At 36.9% G+C, this 27038-nt stretch overlaps 1 protein-coding gene across 1 annotated transcript in view; it reads right to left on the minus strand.

Annotated features, from left to right (window-relative positions):
• LOC150083376 (proprotein convertase subtilisin/kexin type 4-like) overlaps positions 1–27038 on the minus strand; it is a 372395-nt gene that overhangs the window by 153809 nt on the left and 191548 nt on the right. Inside the window, exon 11 of the mRNA XM_090378003.1 lies at positions 6238–6355. Coding sequence (XP_090234129.1) covers positions 6238–6355 — 118 coding nt within the window. The remainder of the gene's footprint in view (positions 1–6237; positions 6356–27038) is intronic.

The raw sequence follows: 27038 nt of genomic DNA on the forward strand, positions 1-27038 counted from the left end.
ACAAGTTATGCTTACGTAACAGACTTATTCTTCAAGTACCTGACGTGTTGGTACTACTAGTATGTACTCTGCACACTGGTTACTTACAATTGAGTAAATGGAATGACTGATGTAGAAAAACAACACTATTCATATTGGGGTCAGCATTATGTATTGTACTGTTTAAAGCTTGTTTCACACAGTTCCAATTTGTCATTTTTATAACATAAATTTGAACATCAAATGTTTTGCTATTTTACATGGTTTTGTAATTTATGATTAATGTTTAAATATCTCAGAAATAAAGTCATTTGAGATATGCTTATAGGAACTTTTTTTTGCAATATTTTTAGCTGTAGAACACTCCTACATTTATTCCATGCATTTGAAACATTTTGTACAATGCAATAGCAGTACCAGACTAAATTTATATTGCAACATACATATTTTATTAGTAAATTAATAAGAGGAATTTACCTCAATATAGTACGTAGAACACTTCCGTTTTAATTTCTGGAGGGTATCATATGGAAGTGTTCTACGTACTACATTGAGGTAAACTCCTCTTATTAATTTACTAATATTATTATCAACGTAGAACATATTGAGCATTACAGCTCTGATTCATACTATCTAATACATATTTTATGTAAATGTGTTTACAGGCAGATCTCCATGTGAGCTGTAAAACATGGAACAACTCACAGGAGAAATTCTATTCTTTTCATCTGAGATTGACTAACTACAGTCCAGACTGAAGTTTCTATGAATTCCTCTGTCACTTAAAGGACTTGAGCCTAGACCCCAAACGAATGACAAGTGGTAACACCACTATACCATCATGGAGGTCTTTAGTCCATATACACCAGAACTTTGTAACAGGCTGTAGGCACATTCATCCATATTGTCAATGATAGTGGCAACTACAATCATAACCCCTTTGAAAATCTGTTAAATCACGATGCTTACCAAATTGTAAGAAAAAAGCAAATGCTTAGCTTCAAATGTTATTTCAGCAATATACTGCTAATTCAAAATGACCTTCCTTAAAAAATTTATTGTGATTAAATCAATAAAGATACACTGAAAAGAAAGTTATATTTTTTCATTTACTGTAATCAGTTTAACAGTAAACTGATTTCTTATGAAAGAATTTCAAGAAATTCAAGAATTTCTTATGAAAAAAAAAAAGTTATAGAGTGGCTTTTTACTAGAGCAGCAGTTTCTTGGATTGTGATTGGTATCTGTGATTTCCTTTCCTTTCCTTTCCTTTTGTCTTATCCTTATAAACTGAAATTACTATAAAACAGTGAATTGTTATCAATTTTCTGCAGGATAATGGACTTACTTGTTGATTATGATACCCAAGTGTCTAAAATTTGTTTTACTGATTAAAAAACACTCCATCTTTCAGGAAATTATAACAGACAATGTCTGAATATGGTGATGTAAAACTCTGCATACTCACACTGAACATTAGGGATAAGCTTAAAATGAATATGTTTGGTACAGTGTTGATAAAATGTGTGAGCCATTCTTTGCTGAATGAACAGTCACCAGCATTAATTACCTCAAGATGTAAGAGTTCTAGCTGGTGCTCCAACAGTAGAAGACAAATTTGGTGTCTGTTCTAACAGGATGGCATGGCACTGTGTCCCATCTTTTTCCTTGTGTAGTATGAGTAATGTCTTTCACGGTTATGATGGGCATCATGATGTGATACAGTACTCCTCACATTTTGAGGGTATGGCCCAAAAATGGTTTTCATTGGCCAGCCACTAGATAATCCACTAGACCAAACCTATTGGTAACTTTTTAGGAAGCATCCAGATGAGGCTGCCTCTGCTGTGCCAGCTAGTGACTGCAGGGAGTCTGAGTAGTGTGAATGTGAGAGGCACTGTTGAGGCCATTTATGGCACGTAACTGGGAATATTCTTACTTTGTGGATATGCCATATCCACATTCTTATAACATGCACCTCGTGAACTCTCTACTTTTGCTCTACTGAATGTATCAAATGATGCAACACACTTATCTGCAAAAAAATCTAAACTTCCCAAAAACTTCCTCATTCGCTTCACAAATATACATGGTCTTAGTTTTCATTGCTTGTGTTACTCATCTTCGGAAAAATTAGCTGAAACTCAAGCAGTTGCTCTTGTCATTTCTATGGCTTTGATCATGTTTGGCATAATGATTTTCTAAACAAGATCCCATCTGATAGATTTGCCTTTTTTTTTTGAAAGTGCATATCCAGTTTTCTCTCTGACATCACTATGTGATAGTGGATGGCAGATCTCCAAGGTTCAGTTCTTTCTCCCACTCTTTTCCTCTTGTATATTAATGACCTTCTCCCAGTCACTGGAAATCCTATCCATAATTCTGCCGATGATAGCATACTACATTCAACCTTCTTGTTTGAGAAATTTCGTTCTACACTACCAGCTTCAACTTCTCAAATATCCACTACCAATTCTTAAATGCTGATCTCCAGATAATTCTCCAGTGCAGAGAAGAAAACAGTTAATGAGTTAGCTGCTCCTGTGCTCTCATCTTCAATGACACTCACATTTATAGTCAAGTTTATCTATCTCCATTGGGGATTACCCTAATTTCTAATCGCTCTTAGCATACGCACATCACAAATATTGATTCCTCTGCATAAATAAATAAAGGGTTTTCTTTTTGACTCTCAGCATTACTTTTTTTTTTTTACACAACTACTCACTCTGTACAAATCTCAAATCCATTCTACCATGCAACATTATTTCCACATCTGGGGTAGTGTTTTCACACCTCTCTGAAGTTTCTAGACTCCATTCAAAAGAGGACAGCAGGATTTAATAACCTATCTCTTACAAAATCTCACCACTCTGTCTCATGATGTTCCCGCTGCAAGCCTTTTCTACAGATACTTTCATGGACACTGGTCTTCTGAATTGGCATCTGTAATTCCACTATTCTCTTCCAAACCAGTCTGAACATGCATTGCAACTAATCAGCAGCCATTTACTGTTGAACTACAAACCTAGAGAATCAACTTTTTTCAGTCTAATGTCAATAAGTATCTTGTCTTTCCAGCCTTCAACCCAAGAGCAGTACTAAGCACTATAGGTTCTAATACCAATACCATTTGAATTTGGGATTTCAGTGTATGTATATATATATATATATATATATATAAAACCCACAGTACATGGCTGGTCATACATGAGTTATGAGTACATGCTGAGCCTCCAAGGCTGCTGACACCAGAAAAAACCTGATATGTCGGAGTCTATTTGAAGAAGAAAATGTTCATTGAAGGTGATTATCACTTTTTTCCAAAGATTATAGACCTGTAATCCACATACAGACCTGTACCCACCATCATAATCAATAGAGCAAAAAGCAGAGCCCCGTGTCAAATAATTTTAGAACTCTCCAGTTCCAGAGAAAGCAAAAATGGTGCTATATGTTTGAAAATTACAGGGGTTAAAATACTCTTTGGCATTACTGATATGATGTGTTCTGTTATTTTACTTGGTACTGTTTTTGCATTTAAGACTCTAAGATGACATCCTGTGGGAATACCTTAATTTTGATATCTGTGGTTGGGTGCTTCATCATGTCAATGAATGCACACTCTCATGCTGCTTTAAGCCATCACAGAGTTCTTGGCTTTCATCGATGCATAGCATATTCAACATCCTCCATATAGTCCAGAACTAGCAATCCTGTGATGTTTACCTTTCTTCTAAATTAAAAACAAGAGAAAGGAAAATGGACAATAAGCAACAGAGGTGATTTTGAAGGATGGTCAGAGAAAGGATTTTCAAAACTTTCTGTATTTGATATAAATTATAACATATAAAAAATAATTATAAAAAAAATAAATAAAATAAAAAACTTTCTTCATTACATTATGCATTTTCTGGCACAAATAAAATATTTGTATCATTATTCAATCTGGTAAATGAATTTAAGATATTTTAGATTTTATAATTTATTTCATTAAAATTATTAAGTTTAAGGCTTTATCCTTTAAACATCATTTTCTAAATTTATTGGCAGAATATTCAGCCTATAGTCATAAGAAGTATTACCTATCACAAGTTAATAAACTAATTTTACAATAATGATAGAATTGATAACAGAACACACACACAAGGTTTTTCCCAGTTGAACAAAAATCAAACAGCTCTGATTAACAACAGTATCATGTCTTGGGAATAAGTTACTTCACTGCACTTCTCAATTAAGATTTAAAATTGATATGAATATTACAATGAGAAATAAGAATCACAGGCAAGGCACAAAGTAATGGTGGCAAGATGTAACCAAATCAGATTAAGGGATGTCCTGTAAAATATACATAATCATCTAACCACGTTTTACATGAAAATTTTTACTTTCTAAGTTAAAACTAGGTTTACCTATAGACAGAGCACAAAAGACTAGGAATCAATTCCATAAAGAGAATTTATAGTCAAGTTTGCTACAAACTAAAACATCTAGGATGGTTATAACTTGTGTAAAAGTTTATATATGTATAACACTCAGTGATCACTGAATTATGACCATCCCATTCATAATGGACTATGCAGCATAGCTTGAAGTATAAAAAGCCAAACAGTTTTGTAGTCTACAGTAGTGACTTGCATCTGATCTTGCAAGTCAGAATGATAAAATAGCAGTTATGGGAGTAGAAAAGATATCAGAAACGGCATGGCATGTCTTGTCAGTTGTTCACAGCCCACTGTGGTGCCAAATGGGTCAAACCATCTCCCGCTGACAGAATTGTAAAGAATTATGCAAGGTGGATGTTCATGGTGAGCGAAGGGTGCAGTGCATTGTACAGACTCAATGGTAGGTCACTGTGCAAAAGCTGACACTGCAATACAATATGGGGAATGCAAGAACAATATACCAAATGACAATGCACCACATACATTCTCAGACATATAGAGTTCCACAGCAGATGACTGAAGAGACACTCACTCCTCACTGCTGATTATTGTTGGCAGCAAATGTTGTGGTGTCAACAACACGCTGGTTGGACACTGAAGGACTGGAAATGAGTGTGCTACTCGGATGAGTCCAAATACCTGGTGCAACAAACTTGATGGAAACCTTCATGTGCGGTGCAAGCAACACTTGTCCATGGACCCAATGTGCATGTTCCACACTATCCAGGCAGGTGGCAGTGGTTGCTTAATATGGGGCATGTTTTGCTGGCAAGGATCCCTGGTGCATAAGGCCAATGTTTCACTAATGAGGTCTATCAGCAGCTCTTAGGAGACCATGTGCACCCTACCATGTTGCATTTTTTCCAGGACATTAAAGGGATCTTCCAAGACAATAATGCACCATGTCATTGGGCCCACATTGTGCTGTTGTTGTTGTTGTTGATGGGGTTTTAAGTGCAATGGCTACTTAGGCCATATTGCACTTAGAAAAGTGGTTCATACTGCCTGTGTTGGTTCATGTAGAATCAGTTAGAAGTAGCTATACAGTCCTATTTGTTTTAAGAAGGAGAAGAATTCTGCGAGATTTGATTTTTCGCCTATGATATGGCTAAGTGACAAAGGTTCCTTTAAGCTTTCCAGAGAAATGAATGACACTAGTCGAGCATTATTATACAGATTACATTCCAGAAGTATGTGTTTGACTGTGAGTGGTGTATGGCAATGGTTACACTGAGGAGGGTCATTCCCTGACAGGAGGAACAAGTGAGTTAAATGAGTATGGCTGATTCTGGCTCTGGCCAGAATTACTTCTTGTCTGTTTGCAATGGGGCTGGAAGCCCATAATTTTGGTACAGGTTTAATTTGAAAAAGTTTATTATGAATTTGTGCTTGCCATTGAAGAGTCCATTGACCTTTACATATACTTCGGATCTTAATTTTATAATCTATGAACGGTACTAAGGAATTCGTTGGGGCTGCTCTCAATTGATGTTTAGCAGCCCACATTGTGCACGAGTGGTTCAAAGAATAGAGTGAAGATATCATCCATCTTGACTGGCTTCCAAATTCACCTGAAATCAACCCAGTTGAACACCTGTGGGATGTTTTGGAAAGGGAAGTGAGGCATATGGACATCATACAACTGCAACTGTAGATCCCCACAGATGTCTTTGGAGCCAATGCCAAGGCGAATAGCTGCTGTTATCCATGCACAGTGGCTCAACATGGTATTAGGTAGATAGACATAATGCAGTGATCACTGAGTCCATAAATAAATATAAAAATATGAAAGTAAATGTATATTTCTTACTTCTCCATATGGTGTGCTCTGACTTCGCACATTTTCTGAGGAGGAACTGTAACCCATTTACGAGCAAGCTTCACCATTGCAGAAGCATCCATCATCCCATAACCAAAAGAGTGACTAACTATTGGAAAAAATAAAACACTACAGAAATAAAAATCATAAAAAAATAAAAATAATTAATTCTTTCATATTTTGGTATTGCTATGTACCTTCCCCTTTGCATATCTATTCTTTCTTGTTCAATTATATTGGCTTGTTAAGTGCATAATTATCTTTCCATTACATAGTTTCTGTTAAGTGATCAAGCATCTTTCAAATGACTTAATGTTATAGCGTTACATATATGCTCTTTTTTGTTTGTTTTCAGTCCATCAGTGATCAACAGAAGACATGAATAATTAAAAAGGAAAGTACACGATGACAATGAAATATTTAATATATAAAAAAAATTGTCCTGCATACAAAGAAATGTAGCACAAGCAAAGAAAAATGCAGTCTTACAAAAAAAGGCATTAAACCTTCAAATTGTAAGGCTACTGTGATGAGTTGTTTTAATAAGTAATGCTTCTTTAATGTTACTTATCAATGCAGTGCCACTCTCCCCTCCCACAAACACACATACATGGCTGTTGTTTTAATAAGTAATGCTTCTTTAATGTTACTTATCAAAGCAGTGCCACTCTCCCCTCCCACACACACACACATACATGGCTGTTGTTTAATGGCCTAAGAGCAACAAAAGTTCTAATGCATTAAATATTTGGTTGATGTTATTTTAGGGGAGCGTTACTTAATAACAGTGCAACACAAGGCAACTCTTCATGATAACCTCACAATCTGAAAGATAAGCTTTTTTTTTTTTTTTTTTTTTTAAATACTTTGTGTCTTTCTTTACCTGTGCTGTACAACAAGGATTCTGCAAATCCTACCTCAGCTTATACAGTCACTCCCTAACTTACGTAAATTCGACTTTACATAAGTTTTTGCTGGCTGATGCAAACCGAAAAAAAATATGGAAATGTATTTTGCATCCCATAGGAATAAATGGAGGCATTGTGAAAATATTGTAATGTGAACCCAATAACACATTGTTTTTTTTTTTTTTTGTTTTTTTTTTCGGTAATTCATTCCAAGACATCAGAAGTTGAAATTTTTGCTATGTAACTAAGCTATTTATAAAATTAAATAGACCTCTTGCTCCAGGATTCATAGTATAGGAAGTATGAATATTGTTCTCCACTGGAGGAATGGAATAATAATGAAATTGCAGGTACAAACAAGGTAGTAAACTTTAATAGAAACTACAGGTACAAACAAGGTAATAAACTTTAATAGAAACTACAGGTACAAAAATGAAGGTAAACTAAATGAATAGAATAAATTAAATAAAATAAAATAAAGCAAAGTAGCTTTCGAATCTGAGGGCCTCTTCATTGGCTTCAACAGAAACGTTAGTACATACTAATGTTTATGTTCAAATAAGTACTACACAAAAATCTCTTTTAACTAAAGGATGCAAAAACAAAACACAGGGCCAACATGTTTACAAATGCTACTATTGGCTGAGAGGAAGGGCTATGCAGTCCAGCCAGAGAATGCACTACATTTCATCGTCATCATATGTTCGGGTATAAGAATCAATTTTGAATGCCTTTGTGATATTTTTCTGAAGCACATTTCTGGAGATCACGACCATAAAACAATAAAAACAATTTGAACTTTCCGATTTATTGAGCTTTTCTGTTAGTGAAATCTATTATAAACGGGTAGTAACCTCGATCTTATTGCATTGCACTGCATTTGTGATAATACCGACAAATAGAATTGTGTAGGTTTTTATGTTATTATGGTGAAATTTGTTTCCACTTCACTGAAATTTTCAATCGTATAAAAAACATAAATTTTCAGAATCTACTTTTTACAATGGTGAAGGGAAAGTGACCAACGGAAAGTGCAAGTAGCGGCAATGCTAAGAAACCACACAAAATTGATTTGATTTAGAAATGAAGATGAAAATGATTACGAAGTACGAAGCAGGACAAAGTTTGTCATCCACCCCAGGGGCTCACATCTGGTGAGTATGGGCTTGGCACACCCAGGATCTTGAGCTGGATATTATCATTCTTCTCTCTTTCTTGGTGATTCCTTTCTACTACTTCTCTCTCTCTCTCTCTCTCTCAGGGTAACTCGGGAATTTTTTTTGGCTGGTGCAGCATAAGCTTCAGGCTTCCTTGCACCACAGGGCTAATAATAATTATAATAATCTACTGCACGGGAAGATGTTAAAGGATCAATGCATCAACATTTAAGATGAAACAAAAAGTAACGTTATGAGTTTGTCACCTCAGAGATCTAAAGAACCATTTCCAAGGAATCCTGAACAACAAAATAGAAGTTTTAGTGACACGTACTACTTACTAATTTCAGATGCTGCATATTGCCAACCATGCTGGCTGTTTTCAAATATTAAAAATCAGTGGCATTCCAGACTACAAGATTGGAAAAATCTATCTCTTCAGATAAAAACTCACAGTGTTTCTCAACATCGTATGGAGGCATGTGCTATACATGAAATGTAGCAAAAGAATGCAATGATTGATAAAGGTCTTGAGGAACAAGTAAGATACAGATCCTCATTTTGGAAAATAGTACTAGAACAGTTATTTTTCGGATAATGCTTATGCTGGCTAAAAATTCTTTTGCATTTCGCGGTCATCAGGAGGAATGTTCGGAAGATTACAATGGCAATTTTTTATCGCATGTCCATTTACTTTCCTATTATGATGACGTAATGAAACAAATTATTGATAATACATCTGGTTCAATAACTTATTTAAGCCCCACTATCCAAAATGAGTTAATAGAATGTTTAGGTACCAAATTAACAAAAGAATTAACACTCAAAATTAATTCAGCACCATTTTATTAATCAATTTTAGATACTATTCAAGATCTCACAAAAAAAGGATAAATTAAGTGTTATTGTACGACATGTTCACATAATTCATGACGAAAATGAAAAATCCAAAATTTGAAATTTGCGAAACATTTTTAGGATTCTATGACATGAATGATTGTTTGGCAGAAACGATGACGAATAATATAATGAAAATATTACACAAACTAAATATTCAGTTATTCATTAAAGAAAAATGTTATGGTCAGGGATATGATGGAGATGATGCCATGAGTGGGTCCATAATGGTGTGCAGTCACGCATTAAAAGGATTCGATCAAATGCAGAGTACATTCATTGTGCAAGTCACAATTTAAATATAATTATTAATGATAGCGTAAATTGTTGTAATAATGTTTCATCATTTTTCAACATTCTTCAAAATTTGTATTATTTTTTTGGATAAAGTACAAAAACATGGGATATTCTTTCTAAATTTACTAGGGAATCTGAAGTTACATTAAAAAAACTCAACCCTACTCGCTGGTGTAGTAGATTACAGTCTATAACAGCTGTGAAAGTTCGTTTTGCGGATATTATAAATGCTTTGACAGAAATTAATCTTAAATCAACTAAAAAAGCAGACAGAGACAAAGCGCGTAGAATAATGAAGCAAATGATGACATTTGATTTAGTTTTGATTTGTATATTTTTGAATAAATTGATGTGCGAAATTAATTATGCTTCAAAAACTCTACAGAAGCATGATATAGACCTCGATGAATGTACTTCTGAATTGGACCGAGTCAGTAAAAATTTACAAAACATTTGAAATTCATACGAACAAATTAAACATGAATCTGAGCAAATTGCCAAGGGGTTTGGGGATCCCAAATTTGAAGACAAACAACAACGTAGAACTAAAAGACAGTATGATGAATTAGTTTCAGATTTTTTTGTTTGATAATAGAGATCAGTTTTTTAAAATCAGTGTTTTTTACTATGTTTTAGACAAAATTATAATACAAATTAAAAATAATTTCAAAAGTACGAAGTTAGTAAAAATTTATTTTGCAATACTAGAACCAAAAAAAATAATATGTCAAATGCTGATATAGTAAGTGAGTGCGAAAATCTCAAAGTATTCATCTGTTCTCTCTCCCCAACTGCTGATTCAATATTGTAATTTAATTACACTTATTAAACAAGATATATCAGTAGACATGTCTATCAGACAATTTTTTTATTTGTTAATTTTTTTGAAAATATAGTGCCCTAGAAAGTGACTTTTCAGAAATTTTTACTTTATTTATGTTATTTTTTACCCTGCTGTGTCAGCTGCCTCTGCCGAAAGATCATTTAGTAAATTATGAATAATAAAAGATTATAAAAGAAATGCTATTGGTCAAAGTAGTGTGCAATCGTGCAATGATGGCTATTGAGCATAAATATGCCAGTAAAATGGATTTAAAAGATATTATTAATGATTTCGCAAATGTAAAAGCATGAAAAGTAACATTTTAACTTTTTTCGTAAATTTATTAGTTATAGTATAATTTTTTATGTTTGTCAAATTGTGTTTAATAAGTAGTATCATTCGTAATATTGATTTTCATGTTTTTGATGTTTGCAAAATTATAAAGAAATCGTAAATAAAATACATATTTATGTTATTAAAATGATTCAACTTTTTTATATTATACCTAATTAAAATTTATTTTAATAAAAATAAGCAGCCCAAAATGATTTCTCGCCTAAGGGCCCAAAAAACTCAGCTACGCTACTGTTTGCAAGGGAACAGGTCTGGAGGGAATTAAAGAGTTTACTAACAGCGCTACTCCTCCGTGTGCTGCATTAGAGCAGTTTCTATCTTTTCTATACATGGTGAAGTGTTTGATTGTTATAGATACTGCATTCGTCAGGTTTGTTTCTTGTATGCATGCTGTAACAGGCTTATATTCACTTAGGAATACAGGTCATCTAAATTAGCATGAAGTCCACAATGATTCCATTGAATCACTGTGTGCATTGTTTGGTTTTAACTGGTGGGTTTGGTTAATAACGGAGAATATTTTTGTTTGCACCTGTCTATTAGGTTTCTTATCTGGAGGTATTGTTACAGGAGTATTTGCTTCTCGAGTAGCGTATTTGGGAGTAGATTGTTCCTTTGATGAGGAGAGGAGCAATTTAGCCCAACCAGCCTAGATATTGAGACATTTGGAGGGAGTGAGCAGTCAGTCTGAGTTGCAACTGAGTATAGCCATTGGGTAATTGAAGCATATATAGGCGACCCCGAGTGCCAAGCGAGTGACTATAGCGATTTCTGAGTGATTTCTAAGCAGTTTTCTCAAAGAGCGGCTGATAATTATAGTATTATTCTTCATTTTTCAGAGTTATTTAATTTTGCTGTTCTAAAAAAAAGAATTTAGCATACCTAACAGAAAGGAAAGGCACTTTTCTTCTTGTACATAGGACTACTTACTAATCATTAACTACTAACCTTCCTTTATTGCTTGGTCACTGGAGGCACTGCTCCTGACTCCACGTGGCAGTGCTGGAAACCCGGGAGAAGAAAGCCACCCTCCCAAGGCAAAAAGGAGCAAAGATGGACAAAATTAAACAGTCCACTTAATGATCTTTTGATCCAGACCTAGATAAACATATCCAGATCATGATGACAACATCCCATGCTAAGAGACAAAAAAAAAAAGAAGGAACGGATAATACCATACCCTTTTTAACGCTATACTCCTCCACATACCAGTCATTGAGTAAGCTTTAATTTAAATACTGTCTTTAATTTAAATACTGTACGGTGGGACCGTACAGTATTTAAATTAAATACTGTACGGTGGGACCGTACAGTATTTAAATTAAATTAGTGCCAACGTGTACAACAATATCACCTTTTATGCCCTTAAAAGATGATATCTGCTCTGCAACGTCATCAACCTTTGCCCCCTGGTAGACATACCCTGGTCCGGTTCCAACTATCCTTTTTGCACAATATGTTCCCTGTTTCCCTGACAATAGAGTTACCGACAACAACTAGTTATTTTTTTGGGACCAGTGCATTATGCCTTGGTGGTTGCCACAGTGTTGTGTGATGTTCAAGTGCAAGCTCTGGTGTTGATGTGGGCAGCTGAGAGCTTGATAGGCCCCTAAATTTAAATCCTTCGAGGGCATCCACCTTGTCCTTCAAGCTCTCATATAGGCCCATAACAACGCTGAGTTCGCGCCTGATTTCCTCACACTCCTTACATCGCATGCATACAAAGATATTCCCCTTGGCAATATCATGTTCCATTCTTGATTGCTCCACAAAAATCAAACAAGCAGCACATTTCAAAAGGCTGCGATTCAGAGGACAACTGTCCCCCACAGTTTTCCTCTGAGCCACAGCACTCCCATTAGCTTGAGCCTTTTGCTTTGCTGCTCTGAATAAGAAACATAAGAAACAAGATAGAATACATAGAAATATGTAAGGTCATAAGAAAGTGCAAGTTCAACATTAATCTTGTCAGAAGAACAAAACAAAAAATGGTTATATACAAGTGGCAAATGTTTGCCTTGAAGCTTGCAGATGGCATAACAACAAATACTAAAATGAGTGGAAGAATTTTATTCAAATCTTTATAAGAATAATGGACAACAACTGGATCCAACACCAGATGAAAAAGCTTTACCAAAAATTTTGGTAGAAGAAGTAAAGTTGATATAAAATCACTGAAAAATGGAAAAGCAGCAGGACCTATTAAATTCACTGTTGAGAGCTGGAGGCCAGCTGGTACGTAAAGCTGTAGTCAAACTATTTCCAATATCCTTCTACTTAACAAAGTACTTATGGCATGGAAAAATTCCGAAACCATCCTACTGCATAAAACAAGCAATAATCAATGCCCAAATCAACCAAGGTGTAGGCAGAGCTTACATCCCTACTTTCCTTCAATGTATGAAAAAGTGATTCCATCAACACAGGTCAAAAATGATAAAGTTTAGATTAACATAAAAATAGGCATCCAAAAAGGAAACACAATCTTTCCAAAACTATTTAGAAGAAATTTTTTGCAGGCTAAATTGGGATAATAAAAGGACTCAAGATAAATGTAAATTACCTGAATCACTTACGATTTAGCATTAGTAGAGGCATACGATGCAAGAAAGCAAGCTTATGCAGCATCGGACAAAAAAACCTCCCTCCCATTTCACCCCTCCGTTCATTCAAAATACCTGTCCAGCTCAGATTTAAATTTATTTAGGCTACCAACTCTCACAACAAAAGGTGGAAGTCTGTTCCACCATCAACTACCCGCTGGCTAAAGGCAAACTTCTGCACATTGGAACATGATATTGCCATGGGGGATGTCTTTGAGTGTGCGCGATGTAAGGAGTGTAAGGAAATCAGGCGAAAACTCAGCGTTGTTATGGGCCTATATGAGAGCTTGAAGGATAGGGTGGATGCCCTCGAAGGATATAAATTGAGGGCCCATCAAGCTCTCAGCTGCCCACATTAATGCCAGAGCTTGCACTTGGTCATCACACAACACAGCGGCAACCCCCAAGGCAGAATGCGCTGGTCCCACAGGAACTAGTAGTTGTTGGTGACTCTATTGTCAGGGAAACAGGGAACATGCTTTGTTAAAAGGATAGGTGGAACAGGACCAGGGTATGTCTGCCAGGGGAAAAGATTGATAACGTTGTAGAGCGGATATCATCTTTTAAGGGCACAAAAGGTGATATAGTTGTACACGTTGGCACTAATGATAATAAGAGTAGGAGACCGGCAGAATTACTTAACAATGTACTTGTTAAGTAATTCTGGTAGAGGTCACTGTTGAAAAAAAGCCGGGAATTAGGGTTGAATTTGAAAGTGTCTGCAATTCTGCCCAGACACGATAGAAGAGAGAACGGATGTGTTAGGGTAACTAGGAATAGGAATAGGAGCATGTATACCAATGCTAGAAGTATAGTAAATAAATTTGATGAATTTGAAGTATTGGTCAAGACATCAAAGGTGGATATTGTTGAGATAGCAGAGGCGTGGTGTCACACAGATATAAGGAATGCAGAACTGGAATTTGTGGAGTACAATGTGTACAGAAAGGATAGACAGGATAGAAAGGGAGAAGGTGTTATGCTGTTAATTAAGAAAAACATAAAATCAAAAGAAGTGCACCCAGTTGATATAGATGAACAGTGCACTGTCGAGTCAGTTTGGTGTGACATAATCACTGCGAAAGCAAAAATAAGAGTAGGAGTGTGTTTTAGGCCTAATGACTCGAATGAGTACAATGAACAATTGTACAGAGAAATAGAATGGGCTAGTAAATCAAAATGTCTTATAATGGGAGATTTTAACTTCCCAGATATTGACTGGAACTTGTGGGTTGGTCACTCACACACTTGTCAGACTTTTGTGGATTTATTGGATGACTGTTTCCTGCAGCAGCATGTTCGAGAGGCAACCAGAGAGAGTAATACTCTTGATCTGGTTATCAGCAGTGATCATTCATGTATTAAGAATTTGCATAAAGGAACCACTAGGTGGCAGTGATCGCAGTGTACTGATGTGGGATTTACTTAAAGATTTAATTACCATCAGGGGTAAAGGAAAGGGTTTTTGCTTCTGTAAAGGTGAGTACAGTGGTCTCGGAAAGTTTTTAAATTCTGTACAGTGGGATCAACTTACTATGTTACCAAAAGTAAATTCTAAGTGGGAAGCATTCAAGGAATTGATCGTCGATGCTACTAAAAGTTTCATACCTATTAAGAAATATTTTTCAAGGTTTAGGAGGCGCCTCCGTAGCCAAGTGGGAAGGAGCAGCAGTGCGTAGCACACGCTTCTTGATTAGACTGGGGTTCGAGCCCGTCACCACCAAATATGGAGAATGCGGAAAGGTCAGGGAATGATCACCGCATATCCCGGAGCAATATGGCCTTAGATGCTAATTTTCCTAAAAACCAAATAACAAACAAACAATCAAAGTTTAGGCCTAAATGGTTATCTAATGAACTAATCAGACTCGTAACAGAGAAGATAAATGCATGGGATGCATATAAATTATCAAGCGACTCAGAAGCCTATGGCAGAGATAAGCTAGTCTGTAATAAGGTCACAAAGGAGGTTAGGCAGACAAAGGCAGATTACGAGAAATCCTTAGCAAAAGATGCTAAGAAAAACAGCAAGGATTTCTTTACCTATATAAACTCTAAAAGGAAGGGGATGAATCTGATTGGTCCACTTGATATCGATGGATCGACTGTTGATGATCCTGCCCAGATAGCAAACAAACTGAATGAGTATTTTGCATCTACATTCACACATGAGGAATTATTAAGGTTTGAAAATGGCAGAAGGTTATCAAATTATAGCAGGATACTTAATGATTTTGTAATAACTGAGAGCAAAGTGGAGGAAAAATTGTTGAAGTTAAACATAAGAAAAGCACCTAGGGTGGATGGAATCTATCCAGTTATATTAAAGGAGGCAGCAAAGCAACTCAGCAAATCATTAGCCATAATTATGAGAGCATCCTTGGACTCAGGGGAGGTTCCCACGGACTTGAGATGTGCAAATGTATCCCCAATTCACAAAGGGGGATCGAAGGGTGACACAAGTAATTACTGACCAGTTTAACTTCTGTTCCGGGTAAAATAATGGAGTCACTGGTTAAAGATGCATTGCAGGATCATCTAGACAAGACTGCAGCAATAATTCAGACACAGCATGGGTTTGTTAAGGGAAAGTCTTTTCTGACAAATTTGATAGGATATTATGATGTGGTTACAAAAGAACCGGGTGCAAAAAATAATTTTGATATCATATATTTAGATTTCAGGAAAGCTTTTGACACTGTTGCGCATGAAAGACTATTGTACAAATTTGAGCAGAATGGTGTTAAGGGTAAGTAGCTACAATGGATAAAAGGATGGTTAAGTGCGAGAAGACAGAGGGTGGTAATCAATGGGTGCTGCTCTTCGTGGACTAATGTTAATAGTGGAGCCCCACATGGTTCGGTGTTGGGTCCACTGTTGTTTTGTATATTTATCAATGATATTGATGAAGGTATATCAGGCTTAATGTCGAAGTTTGTAGGTGATACAAAGGTTGGCAGGGTTGTTAATGACAGTAATGGCAGTGTGCTACTGCAACAGCATCTAGATAATTTCGGCAGATGGGCTAAGAAGTGGCAACTGAAGTTTAACCTTGACAAACGCAAAGTACTGCATATGGGTAGAAGTAACTTGAGAGAAAAGTACCAACTGCGTGGTACTACACTTAAGGTAGTAGAAAATGAAAAAGATCTGGGAGTAATTGTGCAGTCAGATATGAAGCTGACAGGCTGCCAGGGCAGGACATGGGGTTTTGTCAATGATATATAAGAATTTTACTAGCGGGGAAAAGGAGGTGATTGTCCCTTTGTATAAGGCAATGGTCAGGCCACGCCTTGAGTACTACGTACAGGTCTGGAGGCCTCATTTTAGGAAGTATGTAGATTTACTTGAGCGTGTACAGGGGAATGAAGGGTTCCTCTTACAAGAGAGGCTTAAGTTCTGCAAATTGCAGTGGCTGGAGACTAGGCACCTGCACGGTGATCTGAATGAGGTGTATGAGGCCTTGAATGGGTTGAGCACGCTGAATTCTGATGGGATCCTTCCATTTGTTCAGATTAGGAACCTAAGGGGGCACAAATTCAAATTAAGAAAGGACAGATGTCGAATAGGTGTGCGGAAATATGCCTTTAGCCAGAGGGTGGTTAATTGCTGGGACAAACTTCCATCTGTCGTTGTAGTTGACAGGTCGAAAAAATTTGAGGAACTGGACAGGCATTTGGAGGGAATGGTGTGATTTTTTTTTTTTTTTTTTTATTGATTTTTTTTTTTTAATTATTATTATTTTTGGCTGATGCTGCATAAGCTCATACACTTGCTTTCTTGCATCACATGCCACTACTACTACTAATTTAAATTAGTAAAAGAAAACTTCAAAGAAAAAAGAAGACGTGGCAGAGAAGAAAAATCTTGGATGCTACTAGGCTTTACATACTAACTAAAAAATATTGTACAAGGTTTAGGCCTAAATGGATGTCAGATGAACTAATTAGACATGTGGCAGAGAAGAAAAATGCATGGGATACGTATAAATTAATGGGCGACACAGAAGCCGAAGGAACTGGATGCAAAGAATAATTTTGATATCATATATTTGGATCTTAGAAAGGCTTTTGATACTGTTGCACATTGAAGACTGCTGTACAAATTGGAGCAGTGTGGCATTGGAGGCAAATTGCTGCTATGGATAAATGGATGGTTGAGTGGGAGAGGACAGAGAGTGGTAATCAATGGACACTGCTCTTTGTGGACTAATGTTATTAGTGGAGTCCCTTAGGGTTCAGTGTTGGGTCCATTGTTGTTTTTTATATTTATAAATGATAATGATGATGGTATATCAGGCTTAATGTCCAATTTATTTTAGAATAAATTGCAAAAGTTCAAGGGGACCGTCCTTCCACGTCTCTGTTTCATCTTGCGTAGCAGCAACAGAAATAAAACTCTGAAGTCTTTTTCTCTCAATGAGGAACTCTTCCTTATTTATGTCATCGTGATCATGATTTAGTTGACATTCATATTCATCATTCAAAAGATTCGATGGAGTAAGGAAGGCATATTTTTCAGCAAGAACATGAAGCTGTTGAAATCTCATGGTGATTTCTTGGATCACTCTGTCCAGTGAAAAAAACATTTCTCACCTCAACTCAGTTTCATATGACAATTCAGCATCTCGTGATTCTTCACCTGCCATCAGTTTCTTCTTTCTACACCGAAGATCCATGACTATCCCCAGATCATCACAAATGTCTTTGGTATAAGCTACTGAATTGTTAACTAATTCATCCGTACTTTCAGTTAAAAATGCTTTTAAAGCCTTGAGTTTTATGTCACACTGTTATATATTCAATCCTTTGGCTTGGAGGTAGACTTGTGCGTCGTTAATTTCTAGAAGGATGAATTCCCACAGGCCAAGAAAGCACAGGAAGGAAAACGATTGTAATGCAACAAGCAACATGCCAGTGTCTGACCTGGCATGTTGAAATGTTCTACAGCACTTAAGATTTTCGAGTAATTTTTTTTTTTACAACACTCGCAGCATCTCCCCGTGCACTCCACTGAGTTTCTACTACATGCTTGACACTTTGACCAGTGACTGAAGTCAGAATATCCCAGCAATGGGTTGAGGAAGAAAAAAACATGGACAAACATTCCACAGTTCAAAAAAAGGTAACAGAAATCACAGCAACAGAAGCTGCATGTACACCCGCCAAATTTAGCGAGTGATTTGTACATGTGACAAATTCTGCTTTTCCATTAATTTCCTTGATGCATCTCTGAACGCCAGTATGTTGACCAGCCATCACAGCAGCATTATCATATGCTTGTCCTCTATAATTCTGAATATCAATTCAATTTAAGTTAACATAAATAAAAGAATCGTCGAAAAATAAAATTGTGTCTCACGTGAAAAGTGCTGCCCCCAAAAAAGTGCCGCCCCAGGTGGACCACCCCCCGCCCTAGCTATGCCACTCAATAATACAATAGCTCTGATCCCTACAATCTCCACAGCATGATAACCCATACTGCCAGATTGGTCCAGTGGGTAACGTAGAGGAAATGAAATAAAGGTTGCAGGTTTGAACAATGCCTCCGGTGTGGGTTTTGCGATTGTCCAATATGTGTACATATTTTTTTAATGTGAGGTATAAATAGTAGTATACGATTTCAGCAAGTGGATCCCTTAAAAATTAAATATATACTACTGTACTACTAAGTACCATACTATGTTTTTTTTTTTTCGGCTGATGCTGTATAAGCTTGCTTTCTTGCATCACATGCCTCTAACAATGCTAATGTATATGCTCTATATGCATGCATACAGGTAGTTCCCAACTTTACGAGTTAATTTGTTCCTAGCACACGTGCATGCTTGTAAAGCAGGAATTTATTTCCCATAGACAAAATGTTAAAAAAAGGGTTACGTTATCAACAATGAAATTAGTTAGCTAATTAGTTTATGTTTAAACAATGATTGATTTATCCAAAGAAATGAAAATGTAGCCTGTAAAATCATGCAAATTATAATAATAGAGAAATTATTAAGACTTACAAATGTTAAAGAATGTTTATTCTTCACCATAATCATCAACTAAATGTACACTCGTTGATCACTCATTATTGGCTCGGCACTCGTTGGTTTGTTGCACAAGGAGTAATCTTCTTCAGAAATGCTTCAAGAGGCATTTATTTCCAAGATAATCTTCTCTTTTCTTTTTAAATTTCATAGCATGCATAAGCATTTTTTTAACAGAACACACAAATTGCAACTAACATGATTTGCATGGAGTAACAAGTTTATGAAGCTTAAAAAAAAAAAAAAAAGGAATGAAGAGAAGATTCTGAAAATTTATTTATGTTTTTTATATGATTGAAGATTTCAGTAAAGGGGAAACACATTTCACCGTAATAACGTAAAAAACCACACAATTCCAGCTATCGGTATTTTTGCAAATGCAATAACATCGAGTTTAGTACCCATTTATAATTGATTGCACTAACGGAAAAGCCCCTAAACTGGAAAGTGCAAATTGTTTTTATTGTTTTATGGTAGTCAATACCAATTTCTGGAGGTCACCTCCAGAAATGTGTTTTAGAAAAATATCGCAAAGGCGTTCAAAATTGATTCTTATAACAGTAACATATGATAATGATGAAAGTGTAGTGCATTTTAATGATATGAATTGGTAACTAATACAATTTACACTATAAAAACGACCTTTTAGAGAGTTATCTAGTGAAAATTTCAAGTTATAAGGTTGTGGAACGAATTACCAAAAAACAATTTGTTATTGGGTTCACGTCATAATATTTTCACAATACAATGGTGTCTCTGGAAGGGATTAATATTGTAGAGTGGGGTTCTCATGTTATGATTTGAAATACAATATTTATGAATGTTTAACATTCATTTTTTGCAATTAATGTTTGTGTTTTCAATTTTGTTGATACTTAAAAAAAAACAAAAAAAAAATTTTTTTTTTTTTTTTTTGGCTGATGCTGCATAAGCTCATACAAACAAAAAAAAAAAAAAAAATAGCAAACAAACTGAATGAGTATTTTGCATCTACATTCACACATGAGGAATTATTAAGGTTTGAAAATGGCAGAAGGTTATCAAATTATAGCAGGATACTTAATGATTTTGTAATAACTGAGAGCAAAGTGGAGGAAAAATTGTTGAAGTTAAACATAAGAAAAGCACCTAGGGTGGATGGAATCTATCCAGTTATATTAAAGGAGGCAGCAAAGCAACTCAGCAAATCATTAGCCATAATTATGAGAGCATCCTTGGACTCAGGGGAGGTTCCCACGGACTTGAGATGTGCAAATGTATCCCCAATTCACAAAGGGGGATCGAAGGGTGACACAAGTAATTACTGACCAGTTTAACTTCTGTTCCGGGTAAAATAATGGAGTCACTGGTTAAAGATGCATTGCAGGATCATCTAGACAAGACTGCAGCAATAATTCAGACACAGCATGGGTTTGTTAAGGGAAAGTCTTTTCTGACAAATTTGATAGGATATTATGATGTGGTTACAAAAGAACCGGGTGCAAAAAATAATTTTGATATCATATATTTAGATTTCAGGAAAGCTTTTGACACTGTTGCGCATGAAAGACTATTGTACAAATTTGAGCAGAATGGTGTTAAGGGTAAGTAGCTACAATGGATAAAAGGATGGTTAAGTGCGAGAAGACAGAGGGTGGTAATCAATGGGTGCTGCTCTTCGTGGACTAATGTTAATAGTGGAGCCCCACATGGTTCGGTGTTGGGTCCACTGTTGTTTTGTATATTTATCAATGATATTGATGAAGGTATATCAGGCTTAATGTCGAAGTTTGTAGGTGATACAAAGGTTGGCAGGGTTGTTAATGACAGTAATGGCAGTGTGCTACTGCAACAGCATCTAGATAATTTCGGCAGATGGGCTAAGAAGTGGCAACTGAAGTTTAACCTTGACAAACGCAAAGTACTGCATATGGGTAGAAGTAACTTGAGAGAAAAGTACCAACTGCGTGGTACTACACTTAAGGTAGTAGAAAATGAAAAAGATCTGGGAGTAATTGTGCAGTCAGATATGAAGCTGACAGGCTGCCAGGGCAGGACATGGGGTTTTGTCAATGATATATAAGAATTTTACTAGCGGGGAAAAGGAGGTGATTGTCCCTTTGTATAAGGCAATGGTCAGGCCACGCCTTGAGTACTACGTACAGGTCTGGAGGCCTCATTTTAGGAAGTATGTAGATTTACTTGAGCGTGTACAGGGGAATGAAGGGTTCCTCTTACAAGAGAGGCTTAAGTTCTGCAAATTGCAGTGGCTGGAGACTAGGCACCTGCACGGTGATCTGAATGAGGTGTATGAGGCCTTGAATGGGTTGAGCACGCTGAATTCTGATGGGATCCTTCCATTTGTTCAGATTAGGAACCTAAGGGGGCACAAATTCAAATTAAGAAAGGACAGATGTCGAATAGGTGTGCGGAAATATGCCTTTAGCCAGAGGGTGGTTAATTGCTGGGACAAACTTCCATCTGTCGTTGTAGTTGACAGGTCGAAAAAATTTGAGGAACTGGACAGGCATTTGGAGGGAATGGTGTGATTTTTTTTTTTTTTTTTTTATTGATTTTTTTTTTTTAATTATTATTATTTTTGGCTGATGCTGCATAAGCTCATACACTTGCTTTCTTGCATCACATGCCACTACTACTACTAATTTAAATTAGTAAAAGAAAACTTCAAAGAAAAAAGAAGACGTGGCAGAGAAGAAAAATCTTGGATGCTACTAGGCTTTACATACTAACTAAAAAATATTGTACAAGGTTTAGGCCTAAATGGATGTCAGATGAACTAATTAGACATGTGGCAGAGAAGAAAAATGCATGGGATACGTATAAATTAATGGGCGACACAGAAGCCGAAGGAACTGGATGCAAAGAATAATTTTGATATCATATATTTGGATCTTAGAAAGGCTTTTGATACTGTTGCACATTGAAGACTGCTGTACAAATTGGAGCAGTGTGGCATTGGAGGCAAATTGCTGCTATGGATAAATGGATGGTTGAGTGGGAGAGGACAGAGAGTGGTAATCAATGGACACTGCTCTTTGTGGACTAATGTTATTAGTGGAGTCCCTTAGGGTTCAGTGTTGGGTCCATTGTTGTTTTTTATATTTATAAATGATAATGATGATGGTATATCAGGCTTAATGTCCAATTTTGCAGATGATACAAAGGTTGGCAGGGTTGTTAAGGACACTAATGATAGCACGCTGCTGCAACAGGATCTAGAAAAGTTGAGCAGATGGGCCGAGAAGTGACAAATGAAGTTTAACATTGACAAATGTAAAGTACTACATATGGGAAGCAGTAACCCCAGACGTATCAACTCTGTGGTACTACACTGAGAGTGGTAGAGAATGAAAAGGACCTGGGGGTAATTGTGCAGGCAGATATGAAGTTTTCTGAGCAGTGCAGAGGTCTGCAAGAGTAGCTCGCGGTGTGTTGTCAATGATATACAAGAATTTTTCTAGCAGGGATAAGGAGGTGATTATCCTCTTGTATAAGGCAATGGTCAGGCGACACCTTGAGTACTATATACAGGTCTGGAGGCCTCATTTCAAGAAGGATGTAGAGCTGCTGGAACGAGTACAGAGAAGGGCAACAAGATTAGTGAATGGAACAAAGGGGTGCTCTTACGAAGAAAGGCTTAAGTTTTGCAAATTACAGTGTCTGGAGACTATGCACCAGCGAGGTGATCTGATAGAGGTGTATAAAGCCTTGAATGGTTTGAGCATGCTCAATGCTGATGGGATTCTTCCTCTAGCTCAGAATAATCACCTGAGAGGGCATAAATTCAAATTGAGGAAAGACAGATGTAGGATAGACATGCAGAAATTTGCCTTTAGCCAGCGGGTGGTTGGTTGGTGGAACAGACTTCCATCCCTTGTGGTGGAGGTTGATAGCCTAAATAAGTTTAAGGCTCAGCTGGACAGGTATTTTGAACGAACAGAGGGGTGAAGTCGCAGTGGGTTTTTTTTTTTGGCTGATGCTGTAATAAGCTTGCTTTCTTGTATCAAATGCCTCTACTAATGCTAATGAAGTCAATTTCACTAGTATTTCCAAGAGGGTTCCTTCCAAGTACAATTTCTCTGGGCCTTTTTTTTTTTTGACAAACAAGTTCATGATGAACAGATTTTGTTCCTTTGCTTCAAATTCAATTAGTAAGCAGCCTCTATCATCTGTTTTCCCAGTTCCCTATGGACCGACCAATCTTTTCCCATATTGTATCTTACCAATTCTCATATTGAAATGTCCCATTACAGTTTTATAGTGGTAGTCATCCTGCTTGTAAATGCACAATACATCTTTATAAATTTCTTCAACTTCATCATCATTATGGCTACTTGTAGAAACAAAAGCTTGAATAATTTGAAGATAATAATGAATATTTTGCTTAACAGCACAGCAAGCAAGCAATTCTTTCAGTAATTCTTTTAGAGTTAAATTTAAAAGTGTCTGCAATTGTGCCCAGATACAAAAGGAGGGAGTATATGATGAGAGCCTTGTCAATCAATTCGGCCCTGGAGAGATTGTGCAAGGCTCATGGAGTAGAATTTTTCCCAGCGTGGTCTGTGCTTGTTAACAGGAGAGATCATTTCTAGAGGGATGGGATACACTTAAATAGAAAAGATGCAAGAATATTTGCTGACAGGTAGGTCGGAAAACTGCTAGCTTGTGGGGGGAGGGATTCACAGACTAATAGATTAACAGCAGCCACATGCAGAGATGAAAGTGATTCTTGCACAGCCTCTATTGGAATGAGCAGCAGCCTGGAAAGTGAGGTACTGGTGATTTAAAGGGCTGCTGGGAGTCATCATGGAACAAGTAAATACATGAGTTGGTTAGGGCAACTAAGAATAAGAATAGGTGTATGTATACTTGCATTTACACCAATGCTAGGAGTATAGTAAATAAATTTGATGAATTTGAAGTGCTGGTTGTTTGTTTGTTTTTTGGTTTTTAGGAGCATTAGCAACTAAGGCCATATTGCTCCGGGATATGTGGTGGTCATTCCCTGAATGACCTTTCCGCATCCTCCATATTTGGTGGTGATGGGCTCGAACCCCGGTCTAATCAAGAAGCGTGTGCTACGCACTGCTGCTCCTTCCCACCTGGCTACGGAGGCACCTTTGAAGTACTGGTCAAGACATCAAAAGTGGATATTGTTGGTGAGATATCAGAGACATGGTGCCACACAGATATAAGCAGTGCAGAATTAGAATTTGAGGATTACAATGTGTACAGGAAGGATAGAGAGGACAGGAGGGGTGATGCTGTTAGTTAAGAAATACATAAAATCTAAGGAAGTGCATCCAGTTGACATGGGTGGACAGTGCAGTGCTGAGTCGGTTTGGTGTGACATAAGCACTGGGAAAATCAAGTTGTTGTTGTTGTTATTTGGTTTTTAGGAGCATTAACAACTAAGGCCATATTGCTCTGAGAATATGCAGTGGTCATTCCTTGACCTTTCCGCATCTTCCGTATTTGGTGGTGACGGGCTCGAACCCCGGTCTAATCAAGAAGCGGGGAAAATCAAGTTGAGAGTAGGAGTGTGTTATAGGCCTAATCACTCTGATGAGTACAATGAACAGCTGTACAGGGACACAGAGTGAGCAAGTAAATCAGAATGTCTTATAATGGGGGATTTTAACTTCCCAGATATAGACTGGAACTTGTGGGTTGGTCACTGACACACCAGCAAGACTTTTGTGGATTTATTGTGGATTTTTTATTGGACGACTGTTTTCTAAAGCAGCATGTTCAAGAGACAACCAGAGGGAGTAATATGTTGATATGATTATCAGCAGTGATTATTCATGCATTAAGAATTTACAGATAAAGGAACCACTAGGTGGCAGTGATCACAGTGTACTGATCTGGGATTTACTTAAAGATGCAACTACCATCAGGGGTAAGGGGAAGGATTTTTGCTTTTGTAAAGGTAAGTACAGTGGTCTCAGAGAGTTTTTAAAATTTATACAGTGGGAACAATTGATGTTGTTACCAACAGCATATTCTAAATGGAAAGCATTCAAGGAATTAATCTTGGAAGCTACTAGGCTTTTCATACCAACTAAGAAATACTGTTCAAGGTTTAGGCCTAAATGGATATCAGATGACCTAATGAGACTCGTGGCAGGGAAGAAATATGCATGGGATGCACATAAATTTTCAGGAGACACAGATGCCTACGGTAGATATAAGATAGTATGTAAACAAGTCACAAAGGATATTAGGCAAGCAAAGGCAGATTATGAGAAATCTTTGGCAATCAATGCAAAGAAAAACAGTAAAGACTTCTTTACTTATATAAACTTTAGAAGGAACGGGATGAATCAGATTGGTCCACTTGACATTGACGGTTCGATTGTTGATGATTCTGCTGAGGTAACTGACAAACTGAATGAGTAATTTGCATCTACATTCACACATGAGGAGGTCTGTAGGAAAGTGGAGGCTCAAAGCTTATCAAACTCTGGCAGGAAGCTAAATGATTTTGTAATGACTGAGAGCAAAGTGGGGGAGAAATTGTTGAATTGTTGAACATAAGAAAAGCACCTTGGGTGGATGGGATCTATCCAGTTATATTAAAGGAAGCAGCAAAGGAAGTAAGCAAACCCTTTGCCATAATTAAGAAATCTTCCTTGGATTCAGGGGAGGTCCGCATGGAATGGAGATGTGCAAATGTGTCCCCAATTCACAAAGGGGGATTAAAGGGTGATAGGGGCAATTACAGATATGTTAGTTTAACTTGTGCTCCAGGAAAATAATGGAGTCACTGGTTAAAGAAGCAATGCAGGATCATCTAGACAAGGCTGAAGTTATAGTTCAGACACAGCATGGGTATGTTAAAGGGAAGTCTTGTCTGATAAATTTCATTGGATACTATGATGTGAACAGAAATCAACTGTATGCAAAGAATAATTTTGATATCATATACTTGAATTTTAGGAAAGCTTTTGATACTATGACACATGGAAGACTACTATACAAATTGGAGCAGTGCAGTATTAAGGGCAAGTTGCAACAATGGATAAACGGATGGTTGAGTGGGAGAAGACAGAGAGTGGTTATCAATGGACACTGCTCTTCTTGGACTAATGTTATTAGTTGAGTCCCCCAGGGTTCGGTGTTGGATCCATTGTTGTTTTCGGTATTATCAATGATACTGATGAAGGTATATCAGGGTTAATGTTTAAGTTTACAGATGATATGAAGGTTGGCAAGGTTGTTAATGACAGTAATGATAGTACAACACTGCAACAGGATCTGGAAAAGTTGAGCAGATGGGCTGAGAGGGGACAACTGAAATTTAATATTGACAAATGTAAAGTACTGCATATGGGTAGCATATAGTAACTGCATATGGTAACCCCAGAGTAACGTATCAACTGGGTGGTACTATTAGCATTAGCATTAGCATTAGTAGAGGCATATGATGCAAGAAAGCAAGCTTATTCAGCATCAGCCAAAAAAAAAAAAAAAAAAACAACCACTACTCCCATTTCACCCCTCAATTCGTTCGAAATACCTGTCCAGCTGAGCCTTAAATTTGTTTAGGCTATCAACTTCAACAACAAGCGATGGAAGTCTATTCCACAAACCAACTGCCCGCTGGCTAAAGGCGAATTTCCGCACATCTATCCGACATCCGTCCTTCCTCAATTTGAATTTATGCCCTCTCAGGTGATTATTCTGAGCAAGAGGAAGAATCCCATCGGCATTGAGCAT

This window comes from Mastigoproctus giganteus, chromosome 7, assembly GCF_048544385.1.
Source record: "Mastigoproctus giganteus isolate SK-2022 chromosome 7, ASM4854438v1, whole genome shotgun sequence".
Lineage (NCBI taxonomy): Eukaryota > Metazoa > Arthropoda > Arachnida > Uropygi > Thelyphonidae > Mastigoproctus > Mastigoproctus giganteus.